The sequence below is a fragment of the Alosa pseudoharengus genome, unplaced genomic scaffold (assembly GCF_046254945.1).
Source record: "Alosa pseudoharengus isolate Yale_2024_CS ecotype anadromous, Long Island Sound unplaced genomic scaffold, YU_APseudo_1.1 YU_APseudo_1.1_scf_4, whole genome shotgun sequence".
In the NCBI taxonomy this organism is placed as follows: Eukaryota; Metazoa; Chordata; class Actinopteri; order Clupeiformes; family Clupeidae; genus Alosa; species Alosa pseudoharengus.
In genome coordinates this window covers 7,371,925-7,391,077 of record NW_027468774.1, presented here as the reverse complement: position 1 = coordinate 7,391,077, position 19,153 = coordinate 7,371,925, and the positions used below count along the sequence as shown (strand labels likewise).

Below are 19,153 nucleotides of genomic sequence, written 5' to 3'. Positions count from 1 at the left end.
CTAACTGAGATGTCCAATTAAACAATAGGCCTTGAGCTGCCTCTGGGTTTCATGTAAACTTTAATGAACTCCTGGAGAAAAGGAGTTGCCCAAGTAAATTTGTGTCAGTGTGTGTGTGTGTGTGTGTGTGTGTGTGTGTGTGTGTGTGTGTGTGTGTGTGTGTGTGTGTGTGTGTGTGTGTGTGTGTGTTGGGGGGGGCTCTGTGTGTGTGTGTGTGTGTGTGTGTGTGTATGTGTGTGTGTGTCTAACTGTATGTATGTATGTATGTATGTATGTATGTATGTGTGTGTGTGTGTGTGTCTAACTGTATGTATGCATGTATGTACAGTATGTGCGTGCGCGTGCGTGTGCGTGGTGTTAATTGGAGACTGGTGTCACTGCAGGGCTATTTTTGCACCACGCCATCTAAACAAACTCAAGCCGATGGATGGTGTAATTAGTTAAAGCCTGCTGCACGTGGCCTCCCTCACAATGGCCTCAAGCTCCGCAAACACACCAGCGCTCTATTTATAGGGGAGGATCTGCTCGGACTCCACACCGAGGACAATTACGCTGCGAGACCGCAGCGCCTGTGCAGGAGTCTCAAAGAGCCAATGCAAGTTTTTACATAGGCATAATGGAGACAAATGTTACTTCAAGACAGATATAAATACTAAATACGTCTAAAGGCCATAATATTCCACATCTAATCATCACATAAATTCAGTTTCTACTTCAACAAACATCAGGAAAGAGATAGCATGTTTCAAAACAAAAAGATAGTCTATATCACAACAAAGATTAGCCATCTACTCGATCATAACACAGACTGCCATGGTTTAAACGCTTCAGAATTAGATGTGGCCCAACCGGTTGTCACTCTCTTATCACTAATTACTAAGAACTACAGCCTGTGTAAACAGAGTGGGGAAAGGTGAAGTCCATTTCCTCTTTTTTCCAGTTCAGACTGAAAGGACTTTCCATAACAGCTATTCTCACATCCTCCCTGGGCCCTCTGCCTGTCCGACTCTCTGTCAGTCACTCAGTCACTCAGTCATCTGCCAGTGCTTGGCATTCATGCATTCATTCATTCATTCATTCATTCATTCATTCATTCATGAGGAGATTCCTTTCATCCAGAGCCATTTAAAGTTCAGTCCAAAAATAACTTTTCATCATCAGTGGCATACGCGTGTTCTCTGAAGTAATATATCAGTTTCTCTCAAGTAATATATGCAATTTGCATCTTTTTTCAAGGGTAAAATTGACCAAATCAGACTAAACATATCTCAATTATTAACTTAACATCCAGAACTTCCAGCTTTGAGAGCATTTCACTGGGGTTATTAAAGAAGAACTATGCAGGGAGCTTAACAGCTTCGGAGTCATTGGAATGGTTATATGACTTTTTCCGGGTTGAATGGTGGCCGCCTCGCTTCGGCTACAGTCTGTGAGCCACCACCCTTGCAACTTTGATCTGGCGACCTAAGCCCACCCAAGCATTGTCTTGCCCACCCAAAGTCAAGAAGTCAATGGGTTTTTTGTTTCAGTTGTGCATCTGCGCAGTGTGCAGTCTCAAATCCAGCTTGGATGTAGATGAGTTGGTGTTGAGTGCAGTGGTAGCTAGCTGGTAGCTGTGCAGTAGGCTTATGTATGTGTGTTAGGTAAACCCCCCTCCTGATGCCTTAAAGGACATTTCACATAGATTCTTGTTTCCCAAAGTCACTGAGTGCTGTCAGCCTGAAATGCCTTAATGTAAGACATGCGTTATACAAATAAAACTGCCTTGCCTGCCTTGCCTTGTCGGTACGAAAAAAAAAAAACCTGATAACAATTAGTGCTAGCTAGCTCGAGGTGCTACAGCCAACAGAGTGTAGCACTGTAGCTGCCTGTCTGCTCTAGCTGTTGGCAGGCATCAAAATATATTTTAAAATGAAATATCAAATACCCTAATTTTAAGTGTATCAAAATAAACTACAATGTACCATATCAAAATCAAATACTACATTTTTGTATTTTGAAAATACAAAAAATATTCTTTAAAAGGTACTTTGAAAAACCTATACAGAGATGCACTCAAAAAGTCGTCAATGCATGCCCAGATTGAGCAATGTTGCAGAGCAACCACATAACCGGGTTACATGTGTTACGATCTTGCACTGGATCATCTTCCTGAATCTCAATATTCTGATCACAACAAGTTTGGGCAAATTATTAATTAAATTCAATTTTCATCGTGTTGCTTTAGGCCAGTGTTTCTCAAAGTGTGGTCCGGGGACCACTGGTGGTCCGCAAGCTATCCCAAGTGGTCCGCGAGCAGACGTGCTGTGCTGTGCTGTGCTGTGCTGTGAGGTACAGTAGTGCTGTGTGCGGTGCTGTGTTGTGCTGTGCTGTGCGGTGCTGTGAGGTACAGTAGTGCTGTGCTGTGCTGTGCTGTGCTGTGCTGTGCTGTGAGGTACAGTAGTGCTGTGTGCTGTGCTGTGCTGTGCTGTGCTGTGCTGTGCTGTGCTGTGCTGTGCTGTGCTGTGAGGTACAGTAGTGCTGTGTGCTGTGTTGTGCTGTGCTGTGCTGTGCTGTGCTGTGCTGTGCTCCTACCATTGAGGCTGAGGCTGTGCTGGATAATGGCGTGTGAAGGGGGTGGGGCTCTCAGGGGCAGCGACTGCATGGACGCCCCCACCACATTGTCCAGGGACACCCCAGGCTGCGGCCCGCCGAAGTCGTCTGGAGGAAACCCAGAGAGACAAACACACAACAACAACAGCAGCAGCATTACACAACAGACAACAGAATAATAGCCAATTCTGCTGCATTCTGGAGACACAAGGATGTGAATACCTGCTGAAGTATGGGTATCTTTTTCATGTAATTCCTGTGATCTACACATCAGATCATAAATGGAGAGAGATAGTACTTAGAATCTTAGATACTGAATGTCAGAACCTAAATATTTGGGCATAATTATTTGATTGTGGATGTGGCGGAATAGTACCTATATTCTGGATGGTACAACCTTGATGTAATAGCCCAATGCCTAGATAACCCGCCACCCCCACCCCACACACAAACGAACACACACACACACACACAAACACACAAACACACCACCTCTAACCATTACAAAACCCCTCCACCTTGAGGGTTAACAAACTGGAGCAGAGCGCAGTGACTGCCCCCACAATACCAGCACTTCCTGTTCCCCAGAACACGCCATTTTAGACGGCCTTTGAACAGCCTGACATAGAGACAGAGGAGCTTGAATGGGATGGGATGGGATGGGGGGTTTAAGGGGATATTAAGTGGACTTGGCCATGGATTCAGCCTTAATCACTGCTCTGGCCACCAAGCACACACAGAGCCAGTGGTGCCTCTAAATTAAGGGCACATTCTTGCACATTACAAACGTGGTCCATGGTTTAAGACACAATTACAATATGTATAACAATATCTAATTAAAAAAAAAAATACAATGCATGTGCAGCTTTTTAACCAATGCAAACATGCTAAAATACTTAGTCTTATAGTGCTTAAAGTTAGGCAGGATCCACAAAACACGAACTAGAAGTACACCTGCTCTTATAATGTGGTTGAACATGTGCAAGGGCAAGTACACACCATGAGCTAAAAAAAGGAGCTAAGCTGTAGGTGAGAGCATGGAGGGGAGAGCGGACTTGCTTCCTCCATCTCATGACCGTTTTTTTATCTGAAGAGTCCGCACAGAAGGCCTGCCTGCCTGCCTGCCTGCCACCCACACAATGCTCCTCTCAGTCGAGTCAAACCACACAAAGGCCTGTCATGACCACAGCACCTCAGGCTGACTTTCGGCACCAGGCCGAAATTCACTTCTATTCTTCTGGCTAGCTTTCGCTTTGAACCTCAGACAAACGAAACGGTTCAACAAGGTTGTGAAATGAGAGAGAGCAAGGTCCTTATTGTCTTTCTTTTGTTTTTCTCATTAGAGGCACTGGGAGTTGTGAAAGAGCAGTCCCTCCCATGCCTTTGCATCATGAGGGAGATCCACAGGGTGACACAATTCACTGGCGCATAATTGTGAAATGCACAGTAGACTGGGACAGCACCTAATATGGTTAATTAAAGTTCACACTTAAGTTCTTTTAAAGAAGGAAGGAATTTAGGTTTTAAAGTTAGCAAGATGCCTACCACATAGGCATGTAAAGAAGTATTCCAACACCAGCAGCAGCACAGTTGACAGTAAAAGCTTGTTATTATACTAACTTGTGTAGCCAGTTGCTTATAAAAACATCAAACGTGGAAGAATTGCTGCTTATGGTTGCTTTGATGAGAACAAAACTGTGTGTGATTAACCCATGACAAACAGACTGTCCTAAATTGTGGTTAATGGCTTTGTGAACTGCATATTGAAATCTAGTCCTGATATGAGGTGTCAGCTGTGTCATCCCGTTCCACACTACAACGCCTGCAGATGACAAGACTGCGACACGTTGGGCCAACAATGGCATTTGTTTAAAACAGACCCAGGTCTATCCGGCTGGTGTTAACCCTTAAAGGTGTACCGTCACACCGGTGTAACTGGAATGTTGGAAAATGAACGTTCTAAAGTATATCTGAGTTCATTGAATTCAACATAGAATTTTAGAACCTTGAATTTTTGCGAAACGTAATCTTATGTTAGAATGTTCAAAAACCCACACCTTGTGAACAGAACTCGCCTTCCAACTTTTCAAAACTGACCGGGCCTGAGATTGACCAAACAAAATCTTTTTTTTTTTGTTGTTGTTGTTGCATGAGCTGCATTGAAGTTAATGGAAAAAATCAGTGTCTAGTTTTGAAGGGAAGAATCAGAGCCTGACAGTGAGGAGGAATGAATGCAGAGCTCCACTGGAGAGAGGGATAGTGAAGGAGTGCAAAGGAGAAGAGTGAGTGAGTGGGAAAGTGGAAGAGGAAGAGTACCCAGCAGGCTGAGGCTTCGTCGGGGAGGAGGCGGGGGAGTGGGGGGGTGAAGAGAGCTCCCTCCTCTACGAGAGATGTCCACATCTACCAGGGACACAGTCTCACCTGGGGGGGGGGGGGGGAGGAAGGAGGGAAGACCCAGGAAGACCCAGGGGAGGAAGACGGGAGTGAGAGGGAAGTGAGAGAACACATAGAGATAGAGAAAATAAAAAGAAAGAAAGAAAAAAGAGAGAAAGAAAGAAACACAGGCAAAAGGCAAGAACGAGGTTGAGAGATTGATAAAAGACTTCATTATTCACTGGTGAGGAAGTGGGAAGGAGACAGATCCAAGCTATTACTGTTACATAATAACATTCCAACACAAATGCACATGCACAGACACACACATATAAGCATGCATGCACACATTACACACACGCTCCCACTAACACACACACACACACACACAATATACTCCAACTCAAGCATTAATATCCAAAGCACCAGTGTAACATATGGCAATGGAGAGATACACCGCCCCCCCCCCACCCCAAAAAAAAAAAAAAAAAAACTTCTCTGATGACACCTCCTACACACAATCCGTGCATGGAAACACTGAATGATTGACCACTGCTAATTAAAGTGACTAAACACACATGCACACACACCCACACTTACCAGTGAAGGCAGGAGTGAAGGGCACAGGAGAAAAGGCACTTTGGGGCCTCGACAGCTGGGGTCTAATGAAGGAGAGAGAGGGAATAAGAGAGAGAGAGAGGGAGATAGAGAAGGAGAGAGGGAACCGACAGTGTGAGAGAAGGATGAACAGAGAGAGAGAGAGAGAGTGCAGATGAGAGGGATAAGAGAGAAAGAGAAAGAGAGAGAGAGAGAATATTACAAACTGGTAGCACAGGATTATACAATAAGAGTGGTTTGGTCCATATGGTGTGATCTAACTGAAGGGTGACTAAACCAGCACTCATTTCCTGGAGCTTGAGGAGCGATCTGGGGTGTGGCATTTATGACCTGCTTAAAAACCTCGTGTTCCAGGCCTGGACACATAGCAAAACAGTTTGTTTTGGTCTGTATGTGGGTAGATCCAGAGCCTGTGGCCAAAGTGTGGAGGTATCACAAGACCACCGTTTTAAAACAGCCATTAACTCTTGGTGTACAGTGTCTTACTGATTTGGGTTTAAAAACAAATCCTTAAAAACACAGACACAAAGTTGTAGCAACATTCTAGAAATGTCCAAGGGGCAGAGTGATATGGAACCAGTCCATCTCCTTTCCATAGGCTGTAAGATATAGCACACACACACACAGCCACCGCGCTGAACTCGTCTCTCTTTACACTGGAAGACAGTAGCATTTGAACTCACTCAACCACTAGACACATGATAGTGTGTGTGTGTGTGTGTGTGTGTGTGTGTGTGTGTGTGTGGGTGTGTGTGTTGTGTGTGTGTGTGTGTGTGTGTGTGTGTGTGCATCTGATTTAAGATGCTTATGTAAATACTAAATGAATAAGTACTGTGATTGTTCAATCCTTTTCGATAAACATGCTAAAAGTTTTGATTGTCTTTTTTCATCTACATTTAGATTAAATAGCCCATCACAGTCCACTTACCCTGGGCACAGAGATATGTAATATCCCTCAAGTTGTGTGTTTGAAAGAGATTCTACCTACACGAAGTATTGATGGTTGATCAAGATAATATGCAGAAATCTGCGGCATGATTGTACCAACTTGTGGGCAGCCGTGGCCTACTGGTTAGCACTTCGGACCTGTAACCGGAGGGTTGCTGGTTCGAACCCCGACCAGTAGGCACGGCTGAAGTGCCCTTGAGCAAGGCACCTAACCCCTCACTGCTCCCCGAGCGCCGCTGTTGATGCAGGCAGCTCACTGCGCCGGGATTAGTGTGTGCTTCACCTCACTGTGTGTACACTGTGTGCTGTGTGTGTTTCACTAATTCACGGATTGGGGTAAATGCAGACCCTCACGGGATCAAAAGAGTATATATACAACTATATATACTTCTTCACTAGTAGCATTCACAGAAACATTAGTGCCATGTGAGTATAATATGTGCAGAAACATTTGTGCCATGTGAGTATAGTATAACATCTGAATGACAGATTCACAAATGATCATTATGTACATTGTGACTTTGTGGGGGCAGAAGCCATTCTGTCCACTAATGCACGGACCACCAGTGGCATGGTGGCTTAGCATTCTATGGCCCATAGCAAACACACACACACATACACACACAGCTCTCCCAAAACATGCCCTGCACGCTGGCTTTGGTCTCCCTCTCATTTTCAAAGCAGCAAAAAGACGTGTTGGACTGAGTCCCAAACCACATACTCATACTCATACTGAGCGCTTACTGGCGTTGTGCCCACTTTTCCATGATTACTATTGTCCCAATATCTGCACTGTATACTTAAACTAAGTATTTAAAGTGTGCAAGTAGGTGGTTTAAGACACAGCCTTGGTCTACACATAGTTAGCTGACCATCTGAAAGGCGTGCAAACACCTTTCAAGCATCACCAACAACCCAGATGGCCCTCGTAAAAGCTTGCAGGCATATTAACTGGTGTCCTCTGGTGATATAGTTGGAGATGTCTAGCTGTAAAAGCCTTTGGTACATCTTTGTGGGACATTTAGGCCCAGTCCACAGAACCACATAGTCAGTGTGTATCCTTAATGTCAGCAATGCAAACAGCAGGTATGTGTAACAGCTCGTCACATGACTGTATGCCATCATGATGAATTTGATGATGGTGCTACAACTACTTAAATTACCCATAAATTACATATCTCCGTAAGTACCGTATCTTCAGCTATGAGGTTAATACACAGGGCAGTTAATATGGTATTAATATGGTTATGTTTCTTTTAACTTGCATAAAACACTGTCCTGCGGCTTATACACAATAGGAACACACAGGAACAAACAGGAAATTACTGTAGCGCATTTTTACATGGTGTTGCTTTAAGACAGACATGTCACCATACTTGCGGCACCTGTTCTGCAAGTGGCCTAGAGCCTGGGCAACTTCAGTATTTATGATTTCATCATAAACATGCTCTATGGCCTGTGTTAGCCTTTATGTGTGGAAAAAAAGAGTTTCACTTCTTAATGTGATAAGTCGGCAGTTATGACCATAGTCTTTGGACTTGGTAGTGATCACAGCACATTTTACTCTTATCTTTTTTTATCACGCACAACGGCATGGTTGAAGGGCTTTTTTGGGAAAGCAGGGCAGCCAGTGATCAAAGTGATCACCATAATTATCATCATCATCATCATCATCACCATCATCATCGTCATACCTGCTGCCAGCGTCCGGTTCGGTGCTGGATGAACTCCACACGTCCATCAGGCTGCCCCCCGACGACGTGGACGAGGCCAGTGAGGGACGCTTGTCCAGCAAGGGGCTGGGACCGCCGCTTCCCCCGCTGGCGCCTGCTCCCGCGCCCCCCACTCCTGTGCCACTGCTCCGGGTGCGGAACAGCTTGCTGAGGCGGATCTTCAGGGAGCCTTTCCTCGACTTGCCCCTGCTCTTCTGGCTCTCGCTGGCACCTCCACCACCCCCGAGGGTGGCGCTGCCCAGGGCAGCCGCCACAGCCATGGGGGAGCCGATGCGCTTGGGCGTGGGGGGGCGGCTCAGCGGGGTGTGGGCCGCAGCGGTCGGGGTGGGCGGAGAGGCTGCGTCCGAGGGCTGAGGGTGCTCCGGTGCTTGCGTGGTCGCAGCGGCGGGCGCTTCGGAAAGAGTCGCCGAGGAGGCGCCGGAGGCGTCCGGTGCCAGCGGGCCCGAGGGGCTGAGGCTGTCCGGCAGGGACGGGCGGCACGTCTGTGGGTCGCGGTAGGCGTCCACGCCCAGTGCCGCCCCTGCTGCTGCCAGCCTCTGCACCTGCTGCATGAGGCCGCTCAGAGAGCTGCTGGAGAAGGTGGCTGTCGCCGCGGCGACTGTCATGGTTGTCATGGTCATCGGCGTCGTCGCCCCGTCCTGGCCGGTGTCCGGTTCCCCCGACTGGGCCCCTGGTTCTCCTTTGAAGCCGTCCCGACCCGGGCGTGGGCACCCGCCCATGGCCAGCTCGCCCACCTCTGACGAGCCCAGGCCCTCCAGCACCAGCAGCGCGTCGCTGGTCTCACTCGGGTCCTCCCCAGGCCCCATGCCCGCTGTGGCCGATGCCAGTACGCTCTGGCAGGAACAGCGCAGCGGCTCGCCATCCTTCAGGAGCTTCTCCGAAGCCTGGCCCAGCTCCCCCAGACGTCTGGCCAGGCTAAGCACTGGGTCCTCCCTGTGGTGGTCAGTACCAGCCTTGCGCGGATCCAGCATGCCAAACTGTAGGGATTTGTCTAGTAAAGGAGGCCAGTCCATGGTGTCAGTGACTAAATGGTGCCTGTGGCAGAGACCTCCTCTCCCCACGGAAAAGTCGCTGCCCTCCACCGCTACCTTGGTGAGTTGCATTACCGGGTGCCACTGGAGTCTTTGTGAGGGTATTCGCTGGTGTGCGCTTATGCTGTAGTTGGAATTGTCATCGACGCCGCCGTTTGACACACCTGTGCCGCCGCCGTCTAGCGTGTCGTTCTCGCCCGTTTGATAACCGGACTGCTCAAGTGCTTCTCCGGTCGTTAGAAGGTTTTGAAAAACCATGAGCTGTGCCCGCGATCCTCGGCCCCCCGTGTGTGGGAATTCGAAGCGCTGGGCCACGGCAAAGTCGGGCGGCGGTGGAGTATCAGACAGCGAGGGTCGAGTCAGCATTATGCCGCTGTCAAGCGCTGCTGTCCCGCTCTCCGGTTGAGAACTACAGTGCGGGGAGGGATTGGTCTGGCACACCGGGCCTGCGGAGGGGTTAGTGGGGTCCAACTCGAACCCACTGGTGATGTTGTTGCCATGATGACCCAAAGCTGCTTTCGCGAATCCGGAAACCACTCCGCTACCCGTCAACAAATTCTCCTCGTCTACACGGTCATATTCCGCTGCAGAAACCAGGCGCATCAACACAAAATCGGGAGACATATCTTGCGCGTTATTCATTATTACTCCTCAGTTCGGGTATTGTACAGCTGCGTGGCGCGCTTAGACTCTTACATAACGTAAATGAATATAAATCCTACTGACAGCGAACACATCTCTCCGCATCCATCCACACTGGCCGTTTTGACGTTGCTTGATCCTCCTCAGGAAATTCCGATCAGCATGTCTGAATGCACCGATATTCAAAAGGCTCCGTCAGTACTGCTGACGCCGATTCCCTCTTCAAAGACACCATGGATGTAGCCTGAGCTGGAGACCCACGGCGAGGCTGCGCAACGGCGACATCAATAATCTGCTTCTTCTAATAATAAAGGAGGCCCAAGCTATAGACGCTTCCTGCCGAAGAATAAGCCCTAGAGCCCTTCGCTCTATTCTACTTCCCACAGAAACCTACAAACCCCACCCGCTCGGTCGTTTCACTTCCGCAAATTCTCTCGCCCTCCCTCTCTCGCTGTTGGACAAAGCAATGCCGCTTCAAGATGGAGATGTCAACACAGCTACAGTATTTTATATGCTAAAATTTGGGAACGTTCAGATGTCAACGCAAGTTATGGGTGTAACGGCCCCAGGTGAGCCTACCCTGACAGCCTAACATACCAAGGTTACCCCAAAAGGCTTCTGCCCTGACGTCGGCTACAGTAGACCTGCCCTGTGACAGGTGGCAAATTGTTAAAACATAATCCAAAATAAGTGATGCTAATGTCACACATTAAAAGTAGGCTTGCCTACAATATTGACACTAAATATTATTATTATTATTATTATTATTATTATTATTAATATCATTAGTAGTAGTAGTAGTATTAATAATATTATTAATAATAATAACAATAAAGATATTTGGCGGCTATATTATTTAGTCAAATGACAATTTGACATGGTTTGTAGGGTTATGATCTTCGTAATCAGGGTTGGGAACCGAAATATTTGAATCGAGTAATAAGAAAGAATAAGAGCCCAGACTGGTCATAGTGATCACAGGAATCATTAACATGTTGAGTTTGTTCAGCCTATCAATCTCTAAACATAAAATCCCCCTTTATTAGAACAAAGAAAAGTACAGATTAACACGTTTTTTCACCTTTTGGAGACTTAACTGATTGACTGATCTTGACTACGACCCTATATTTTGAGACTGACTCAACAACAAGGCTTAGCAGTTGTTTTAATTATCTGCTAATTATCTATTAATCTATATGTGTTAAGGCCTTAGTGTTTAAAATGCATGTCTGTGGATCAGTACTTGTAGGCCAAAATGAACATGAACTTTTTGAATGTTCAGTTAAGGCTTACAAAGACTAATCCTGGAAAAATGAATAAATATATATTTATATTTTATCTTAATATTTTTTTCTCTTTGGAATTGAAATGATGAATTGATAGGATCCAGAATCGATAAGCAGAATTGGAATCCGATACAATTTGAAGGATACCCAACCCTAATTGTAATCTTTTGGGGTTTTAGCTAGACCAAGTAACTAAGTTCTTTCTACGTCCAAATGAATGGTGTTAACACAAATTTAAATTCCTTATTCTGTCTTCACTAATCTAAAGAAGGACACAAATACTCCTCTTTCAGATAAGCCACATTTACAGTGTACAGACAGCATCAGCCAGTTTCATGGAGAATAACTGTGAAGACTATGGGTGATTTGTCCACTGGGCGGCAGTAGCGAGCAGAAGCGGTATCCAGGTGGTCCCTTATGTTTGTTGGCCTTTGTCAGACACATAGTTACCAATGTTCCAAACCTTGCTCTAAACATGTCAGAGAATCACCACATCAGTATTCACAGACACAACCTATTACATCTGGAAATAATCCCAAAATCACACTTGTTTATTAAAGTAACACTACAATTCTTCTCTAGTTTAGCCAGAGATGATGCTATTAATTATAATCACTGACAGCATTCAAAATTGCCTACGTGTTGGTCAGCCTACAAACAACCTCTTGGGAACTTTCTAGCCGGTTAGTCCATTTTACTTTATACTGTTCAGTAGTGTTTTGGTGTGTCAGCCATCATAACAGAAGGCCGTCCTCTGCGTGCACATCACTAGGGATGGGCCTCGTTATCAATACATACTGGTAGAATTGCTCCCCATGATCAGAATTTGTCATACTGTGATATTAATGATGTAGGTGGTGACATGTTTACTGTATAGTCTATGTGCTGCAAGATGGTCAGCTCACATGTAGAATGACAACAAAGATGACTCAGACTGAAGATGAGGAAGAGTTCATTGCTGATGATGGTGAGGGTCATGTTTGTAGGGCTCTCAAGACTGTAAGCTGACGTGACTTGTGGCTGAGATAACTGAATCGTACTATTTTCGTATTATCATATATTGTTGTCGCCAAAAATATCCAGACATATTGTGATCTAGTTTTACGTCTGTATTGGCCATCCCTAGACGAGGTAATCTGGTTAACTCAGACATTCTAGGCCACTTTGTGTGGCACTCAGCACAGCCCTCATGATCATGAAACCTTGCAAAAAAGATCCAAAAAAAAAAGTTAAAAGTGATTCAGTAAATCACTCATCCAAGTGATAAGGCCCCTGTGTGTAATGAAGGACTTGAACATGAGAGTGCAGTCAGTGGTTTGTACACTCATGGATGGATTATAAACTTTCGGGCCCCTGGGCCCAGATGTATTAAGGGCCCCCCACTAATTGTCACATATGTGGGAGGGGGGGTTTGGGGGTCCTCCCCCAGAAAATGTTCAATTTGTTAGATGTGATTTCCTGTATTCTGGTGCATTTTGGGGATGGCCAATACTAAATTCAATCAGATTCATAGCCTACATCCTGATTTGTTGACATTGAGGCAGTGATTCCATGCAAAGGCTTGAGCTTCAGGGCCCCCTGACCCCGGTAGGCCCGTGCAGTAATCCATCCCTGTGTACACTGTGGAAAAATCAGTTCTTTCAAACCTATAAACCTACTGCATATTGCAACAATAATCATCTAATTCTTAACTAAACTGGTTCCCATGTTTTCTGTGCACCAAAAAGGTTGTGACAATAATAATCAAGGTCTAAGGTCATTTGGTCAAAATGTGCAGAATATAAGCACAATCGATTAGTCTCGCTCCTCTATCTAGTTCCTGGGACATGGTCAACTGCACCTTTGCAAACAAGTGTATAATTATTTATAGATTGGAGAGGTAGATGGAACCAAAGCAGTGGTTGTCCCCAGACAGGCCTGGGGAGAACTCTATGCCCTCAATAATCCAAATGTCAAAAATCATTCAGGGTTCTTTTTGAGACATCTATACTACACACTTTAATTCCTAAATCACATGTCCATTGCTTGCAGAGCCGGACAGTAACGGAGTACATTTACTTGAGTACAGTACTTGAGTTCAATTTTGAGGGATCTGTAGTTTACTCGAGTATCATTTTTGGGGAGTACTCATAACTTTACTCAAGTACATTTGAGAGGCAAATATTGTACTCTTTACTCCACTACATTTCTATCCATAACCGTGAGTACCCGTTACTACTTCGAAAAAAAAGGAAAAAAGAAAAATCTCTGAAACCCTCAATTTGTTGTTTCCCTCTCAAACGTGATTGGATTGTGCAGGCGCCACTGATTGGGACAGACTATCAGCAATCACCTTCAGCTTTCCGCCAAATTCAACTCCATGGTCAGATTTAGATAAGAGACGAAACAATAGATGAAGACGCAGCAGGTCCATCCCAGGAATGTGCCAACTTGTGGCCCCACCTCGCCAGACTATTTCAATTTTCTGAACAAGTTAATGATAGTTTTCGCTTCAAGTGTTTCAATTACAAAGTAGTATTTTGTATTTTAAATACATGTATTAGAAATACTGCCAATCCCTGGCAACATGGTAAAAAGATGAAAATGACTTGATTTTAGTTCCAATTCATTTTACATTCTCCAAGGTATTAACATTAACATTTTTCATAACTCCATGTAGGACGTTTCTGTACATAAATTCTCCACATTTATGTACAGAAACGTCCTACATGGAGTTATGAAAAATGTTAATGTTAATACCTTGGAGAATGTACTGTGGCAGTAGTAATGCAATATTTCGAAAATGTAGGCTACTCTTGTACTCTTGATACTCAAGTACTTTTAAAAACAAGTACTTCAGTACTTTTACTTAAGTAGACATCTGACTGTTGTACTTTTACTTGTACTTGAGTAAAATTTAGCAAAGGGAATCTGTACTTTTACTCAAGTAATGAAGCTGTGTACTCTGTCCGCCTCTGATTGCTTGATAATCACCGATCTTCATTTCTAGTAAGAGAATGCATACTGTGCCATATCATCAACACAGGCCTATAAGCGGAAGCTCAGCGTGCCATGCAAAATGTCAGGTAGCAATGTTAACTGGAAGCAAAATCAGGGGAAGGGAGGGAAACGAAGCGAATTGTGTGGTATGTTGGGCCAAAAGCCTGAAAGGTGTTCAGATGAGACAGGTGAACACACCCACTGCCCCTTCCCCCCTTTTTTTTTTTTCAAACATGGTCTATTGTTCACTTTAAACTGCACAGGTGCATCTAAAAAAAAATTAATATAGTGGATAAGTTTACAAAAAGTAAAATAATTACAAAAAGTTAAACTTCCATTCATTCTAGATTCAATACGCTTTAAGTATTTAATTTTTTTTTGTTTTGTTTCAATCTTGATCATCTCGATGGCTTTCAGCTCATGGGAACATCTAGTATCTCAAAACGTGACTTAGAATTTATAATAGAGAAATGTCAACCTGAGAAGAGCTCTAATCAAATTTAAAAATGGTATTCCTGTCTAGGCAGGGCAATGAATTTTTCCACATGCTGAATTTTTTTGACATACACCTGTAAACAAAATGGTAAGCTTTAGCCTCTGCTTGCATAATTTGAACGCACCTCTGACTTTAGGCTCAACATACCACTTCTCTTGTGCCATAGTTTACCCCTCTAGAGAACAGGTCATCTTTAGGAAAATGTAGAATAACTAGTTTTCCAACTTGACATTTTGCATTTCAATGAAACGGCATTTGTATTGTATGGATACTTTTAACAATGAAATTTAAAAATTAAGTTTTGGACCATCAACAGTGGACAAATAGGTTCAAAAACACAGCACTGAGACGCATGCAATTATGCTCCCTGCACGTATTTCAAGCTCTATTTATTTCAAACCACAAAAAGAACAGAACATGATCGTTCTTCAAGCCAAAGTGGACAAGTCAAACATCAGCCCATCTCAACAAAGAACAGAAAGGAAACCTCTGTTGGGCCTTCAAAGAACTATGTTTGTGTACTCCAAGTCATTTCATGTGCGGAGGCAAATTAGACAAGCACTTTGTTAAGTTTGCACAGGTACAGAGTACAACTGTCCTTTTGGAGTAACAGACAGCTGAAGAGTTATCACAGGATGTATTGATACAGCATGTTGGCTTCCAGCGCAGTCTGGGGTGAAGACAATTTCATGTTAAGATAGTGCTGGGGCTTCGGAGTGCAGCAAAAGGGAACAATGCACTCCCCTATACACTCTGATGTCATAGTGGGTACTGAAGGGGGGGGGGGGGGGGGGCTTCGTTTCCATGGGAACAGAGTCCATTTCTCTGGCCTTCCTTGGCTAGCAACCATTAAAGACAAAAAAAAAGTAAGAAAATAAAAACCAATTACCACAAATGCTAAGGGGAATGTTTGATATTATTTTATTGTTTTTCTTTTTTTCTTTTTCATAGCAATGGAAAAATATAACCTTATACAAACTTCTCCGGTTCTCGTAGTTTTATTTTTAGACAAGCTTGGCGAATGACCCTTCCCCAGCTAAGTAGCTAAGTGCAGCAAGAATTCAACATCAGGGAAACTGAAAGGGGGGGGGGGGGAAGAAAAGAAAAATAAAGGGGAGAGCACACCGAGCCCAATCGACTAGTCCCACATTATGGGTCAATTGTAGGTTTTCTTTGCATTCCTCAAGGCGACCGTATTCTTTTTCTGTTGCTGTATTTACTACTAAATGCAACCGTCCAGAAAGACTCCACTCTTTCTGCCCTCGTCATCTTGACATGGATTTTGGCACTCTTTTTTTAAAAAAGAAAATCCCAACTCATTCCCTCTCCTGCGTTAAAAGCTGAGGAGACTAAGTGTAGCAGGATGAAGCTAGTGCTTTTTCATTTTTCACACACACACACCGCTAGTGATCCCCATGTGTTCCCAACACGGTGCTGGAATATCAGGAGCAGGTCCACCTCTGCCCCTTCACAGCACGCAATGCTTCGTATCTTTCGGTCATCTACTGGTGGGGACCCGCAAGAAAGGGTTGTATACCTAGAAGCCCATACTGAAGACAACTTCAATGCCTTTTTAAAAGAATGAAAAGAACAAAAAAAAAAACAAAATAAAAAAATAAGAGCATAGAAAAGAGAGAAAAAAAGGAAGTGTTGGTACATCTGTTGGTGATCTGCTCGCAGAAAAAACAAAAAAGTAGAGAACCCTTCCGCCAATTCAATCAAGTGCTGCCGATATTTTTCCTACGAAGCAAAACTCCCAAAATATCGGCTTCGGAAATGCAACTCACTGAAATTTGTGTCAAGCTATTGTTTTATTATTATTTAATTCTTAATATTATTTATTTTAAGTTGAAGAAACGGGAGGGGAAAGAGACAGCGAATCCCTCCCTCGTCACTCATACAAGATACACACTCGATCACAATCAACGGCTCGATCTTGCCGTCTGTCCCCTTCTTCTCCAGCAGTGAGCCTGGGCCTTGCATCCTTCCTGGTGCCGAACGATTGCATTTTGCCTAATGGTTAAGTCCCGATATAGATACGCTCTGATAAATGTCAGAATTATTGGACCATTCCTGTTCAAAGTCTGCATCCGAGGATAGTGCTTGGTAAGAATAAGGGAAAACAAAAAAGTGCGGGGGAAAAAAAATAAAAAAATAATGCAGAACAGATATGGTAGTCCTCAGAGCTCTCACAGAGCAGAAAATAAGTCACGTCCTTCTGGTTGTTTTTTTTTTTTGCAAAAGAAACCACATTTTGGCAGTTTGTTAGTTTTTTTTCTGTTTGTTTTTTTTTCCTACTCGGGTAATCCTGTTGTTGGGACTAATAATCATTTGAATAGAGTCCTAGAGAACTAGCCAGCTACAGCATTCCGGTTTGGAGTCCATGTCGTCAGGTCAAAGTTTTAGTCCACAGGTCGCAGGAGGAGGTCAGGGGTGGAGGAGTAATTTTCGGGGGGTTGGGTAGAGGTGGGGGCTCCACGGTTCTGCCGGCGACTGCTGGAATTGTACTCAGAAGGTGGTGTGATGTCGATCCTCACGCTCGCTCGCTCTCTTTCGCTCGCTCACGCTTACTCTCTCACTCTCTCTCTCTCTTTCGCACTCGCTCACACTCTCACTCTCATCTCGGCACACACTTCATTCCTGCATTTGCCCCAGCGGGGGGCAAAAGACAGAAGAAATTCCAGTGGGGTGATTTTTTCATTTATCATTTTAGGAATTTTTCTTCAACTTCCCCAACCAGCATCTAATCTGAAAAGGAAGAGGGGGGGGGAGAATTAATTTCAGTGACCCAAATAATCACATTCCTAAAACATACGATGTAGGCAACTCACAGCACCTCCCCACAAGAGTTTCCAAGGGTCTACTTTATGGATCATTTATTTATTATTCATTCTGTTTTTTTTTTTGTTGGGTCCCGCAAAACCAGAGTGCAAAAAAGGCAGCCCCGCTGCCTGCTGCACACTGGGTGAAATAGGCCCTGTTTGATCTGTGACGACCTAAAATCCTGACATGCCAAATCTTAGAGCAGCAGGAGGAACAGTCGTCAGGAGACCCACAGCTAGAAGATCATGCTAAACATGAACATAGCATGATTTACCACCTCAAACACAATATGATCTACCATCTTTAAAAAATGTTCAGCAAATTTGAACACACCGGTTTCACAATAGTTGGCGCATAGACAGAGAAGTCAAGTGTTTGCATGCCGTTACTGTGTGTTTTATTGGACACAACAGGCCTGGCTCTCCAGTCTGTGTGGTTTCTCTCTAAGTGTGTGTGTGTGTGCGTGTATCTGTGTATGTGTGTGTGTGTCTCAGATGTACCAGGCCTGGCTCTCCAGTCTGTGTGATTCCTCTCTAAGTGTGTGTGTGTGTGTGTGTGTGTGTGTGTGTGTCAGACGTACCAGGCCTGGCTCTTGAGCTTGCGTAGCTCTTTGGTGGCCCAGGTGGCAAGGGTCTTGGTCTTGCTGGTCTTGGAGCGCCGGCCCTCAGTCAGCAGGTCGTTGATCTGGGGCCGCAGCTCAACCAGCTTCATCACGTCCTTGCCGAAGGCCGTGCAGAGGTCTCTGCCAGAACACACCACACACACAGAGGGTTAGTCAGTGCACACACACATTCATATATCCTCCCACACACACACTCAACTACGTCAGAACACACACAGAGGGTTAGTTAGTGCGCACACACACACACACGTTCATATCCCCCCACACACTCAACTACGCCAGAACACCACACAGAGGGTTAGAGCATGCAGACACACAGATAAAGGATACACACTCCAGGACAAAATGTTGCACACACACATACCTCCACACACACACACACACTCCCACACATGAACACATTAATGTACCCCACACACGCTCAACTAGTTAAAAACACCTGCAGCTTAAATTGCTGCAAGATTTTCTGCATAAATCTGCAAATGTATATATCTGTAAATATGATCATGGGGATTAGGCTGCTAAACACACTCCCTCTAACACACACGCTTCTTCCTCCAACACTTCCTGCTGCAGAGAAGCGTGTCACACACACACACGGACAATAACTTCCTGGTCTAAAGTCCTACTTAGGTTCCCACTCTTAAGTCATGCTCATTCACCCTTATACACAGAGAAACAGACAAAAAAACATATACCTAGACACACACACAGAGGTCACACTTCATGATCTAGGTAAAACCTCTCACTTTCAAAACCTCTCACTTTCCCGCTCATTTACCCTCAAAAACAAAGACACACACACACAGCCTTACCCTATGAGTCCGGCAGCGTTGGCTACCACCCCATCGGAGTGGTCCTCGTCCTCTGCGATATGGTGGATGAAGGAGAGGATGAACTCCACCCTGGGCTGGACCAGCATCACGTCCGCTGAAAACCAACAACACAGGAGAGAGTGTCACTTACACCCGCCATGCCCGGTGAACAATTACTAACATGCATTAGGGAAA

At 44.8% G+C, this 19,153-nt stretch overlaps 2 protein-coding genes and 1 non-coding gene across 6 annotated transcripts in view; all 3 read right to left on the bottom strand.

Moving 5' to 3' along the window:
- The window catches only part of LOC143103329 (uncharacterized), a 26,272-nt gene extending 15,964 nt beyond the window's left edge, over positions 1-10,308 (bottom strand). Inside the window, exons 1-4 of one of the 2 annotated variants that reach the window (XM_076267157.1) lie at positions 8,226-10,308; positions 5,566-5,627; positions 4,909-5,013; positions 2,575-2,700 (exon numbers count right to left, since the gene is read on the bottom strand). In XM_076267157.1, the coding sequence (XP_076123272.1) occupies positions 2,575-2,700; positions 4,909-5,013; positions 5,566-5,627; positions 8,226-9,937 (2,005 nt within the window). In that variant the 5' untranslated portion in view covers positions 9,938-10,308. The remainder of the gene's footprint in view (positions 1-2,574; positions 2,701-4,908; positions 5,014-5,565; positions 5,628-8,225) is intronic. The other variant, XM_076267158.1, reaches the window with a different exon arrangement.
- Positions 10,309-15,603: 5,295 nt separating this feature from the next.
- kpnb1 (karyopherin (importin) beta 1) overlaps positions 15,604-19,153 on the bottom strand; it is a 28,739-nt gene continuing 25,189 nt past the window's right edge. For 2 of the 3 annotated variants that reach the window (XM_076267154.1, XM_076267156.1), the window contains exons 20-22: positions 18,959-19,073; positions 18,102-18,263; positions 15,604-17,446 (exon numbers count right to left, since the gene is read on the bottom strand). In XM_076267154.1, coding sequence (XP_076123269.1) covers position 17,446; positions 18,102-18,263; positions 18,959-19,073 — 278 coding nt within the window. In that variant the 3' untranslated portion in view covers positions 15,604-17,445. The remainder of the gene's footprint in view (positions 17,447-18,101; positions 18,264-18,958; positions 19,074-19,153) is intronic. The other variant, XM_076267155.1, reaches the window with a different exon arrangement.
- LOC143103391 (small nucleolar RNA SNORA79) lies at positions 17,601-17,744 on the bottom strand. The gene has a single exon (XR_012982808.1). It is a non-coding gene; the product is annotated as a small nucleolar RNA SNORA79 (small nucleolar RNA).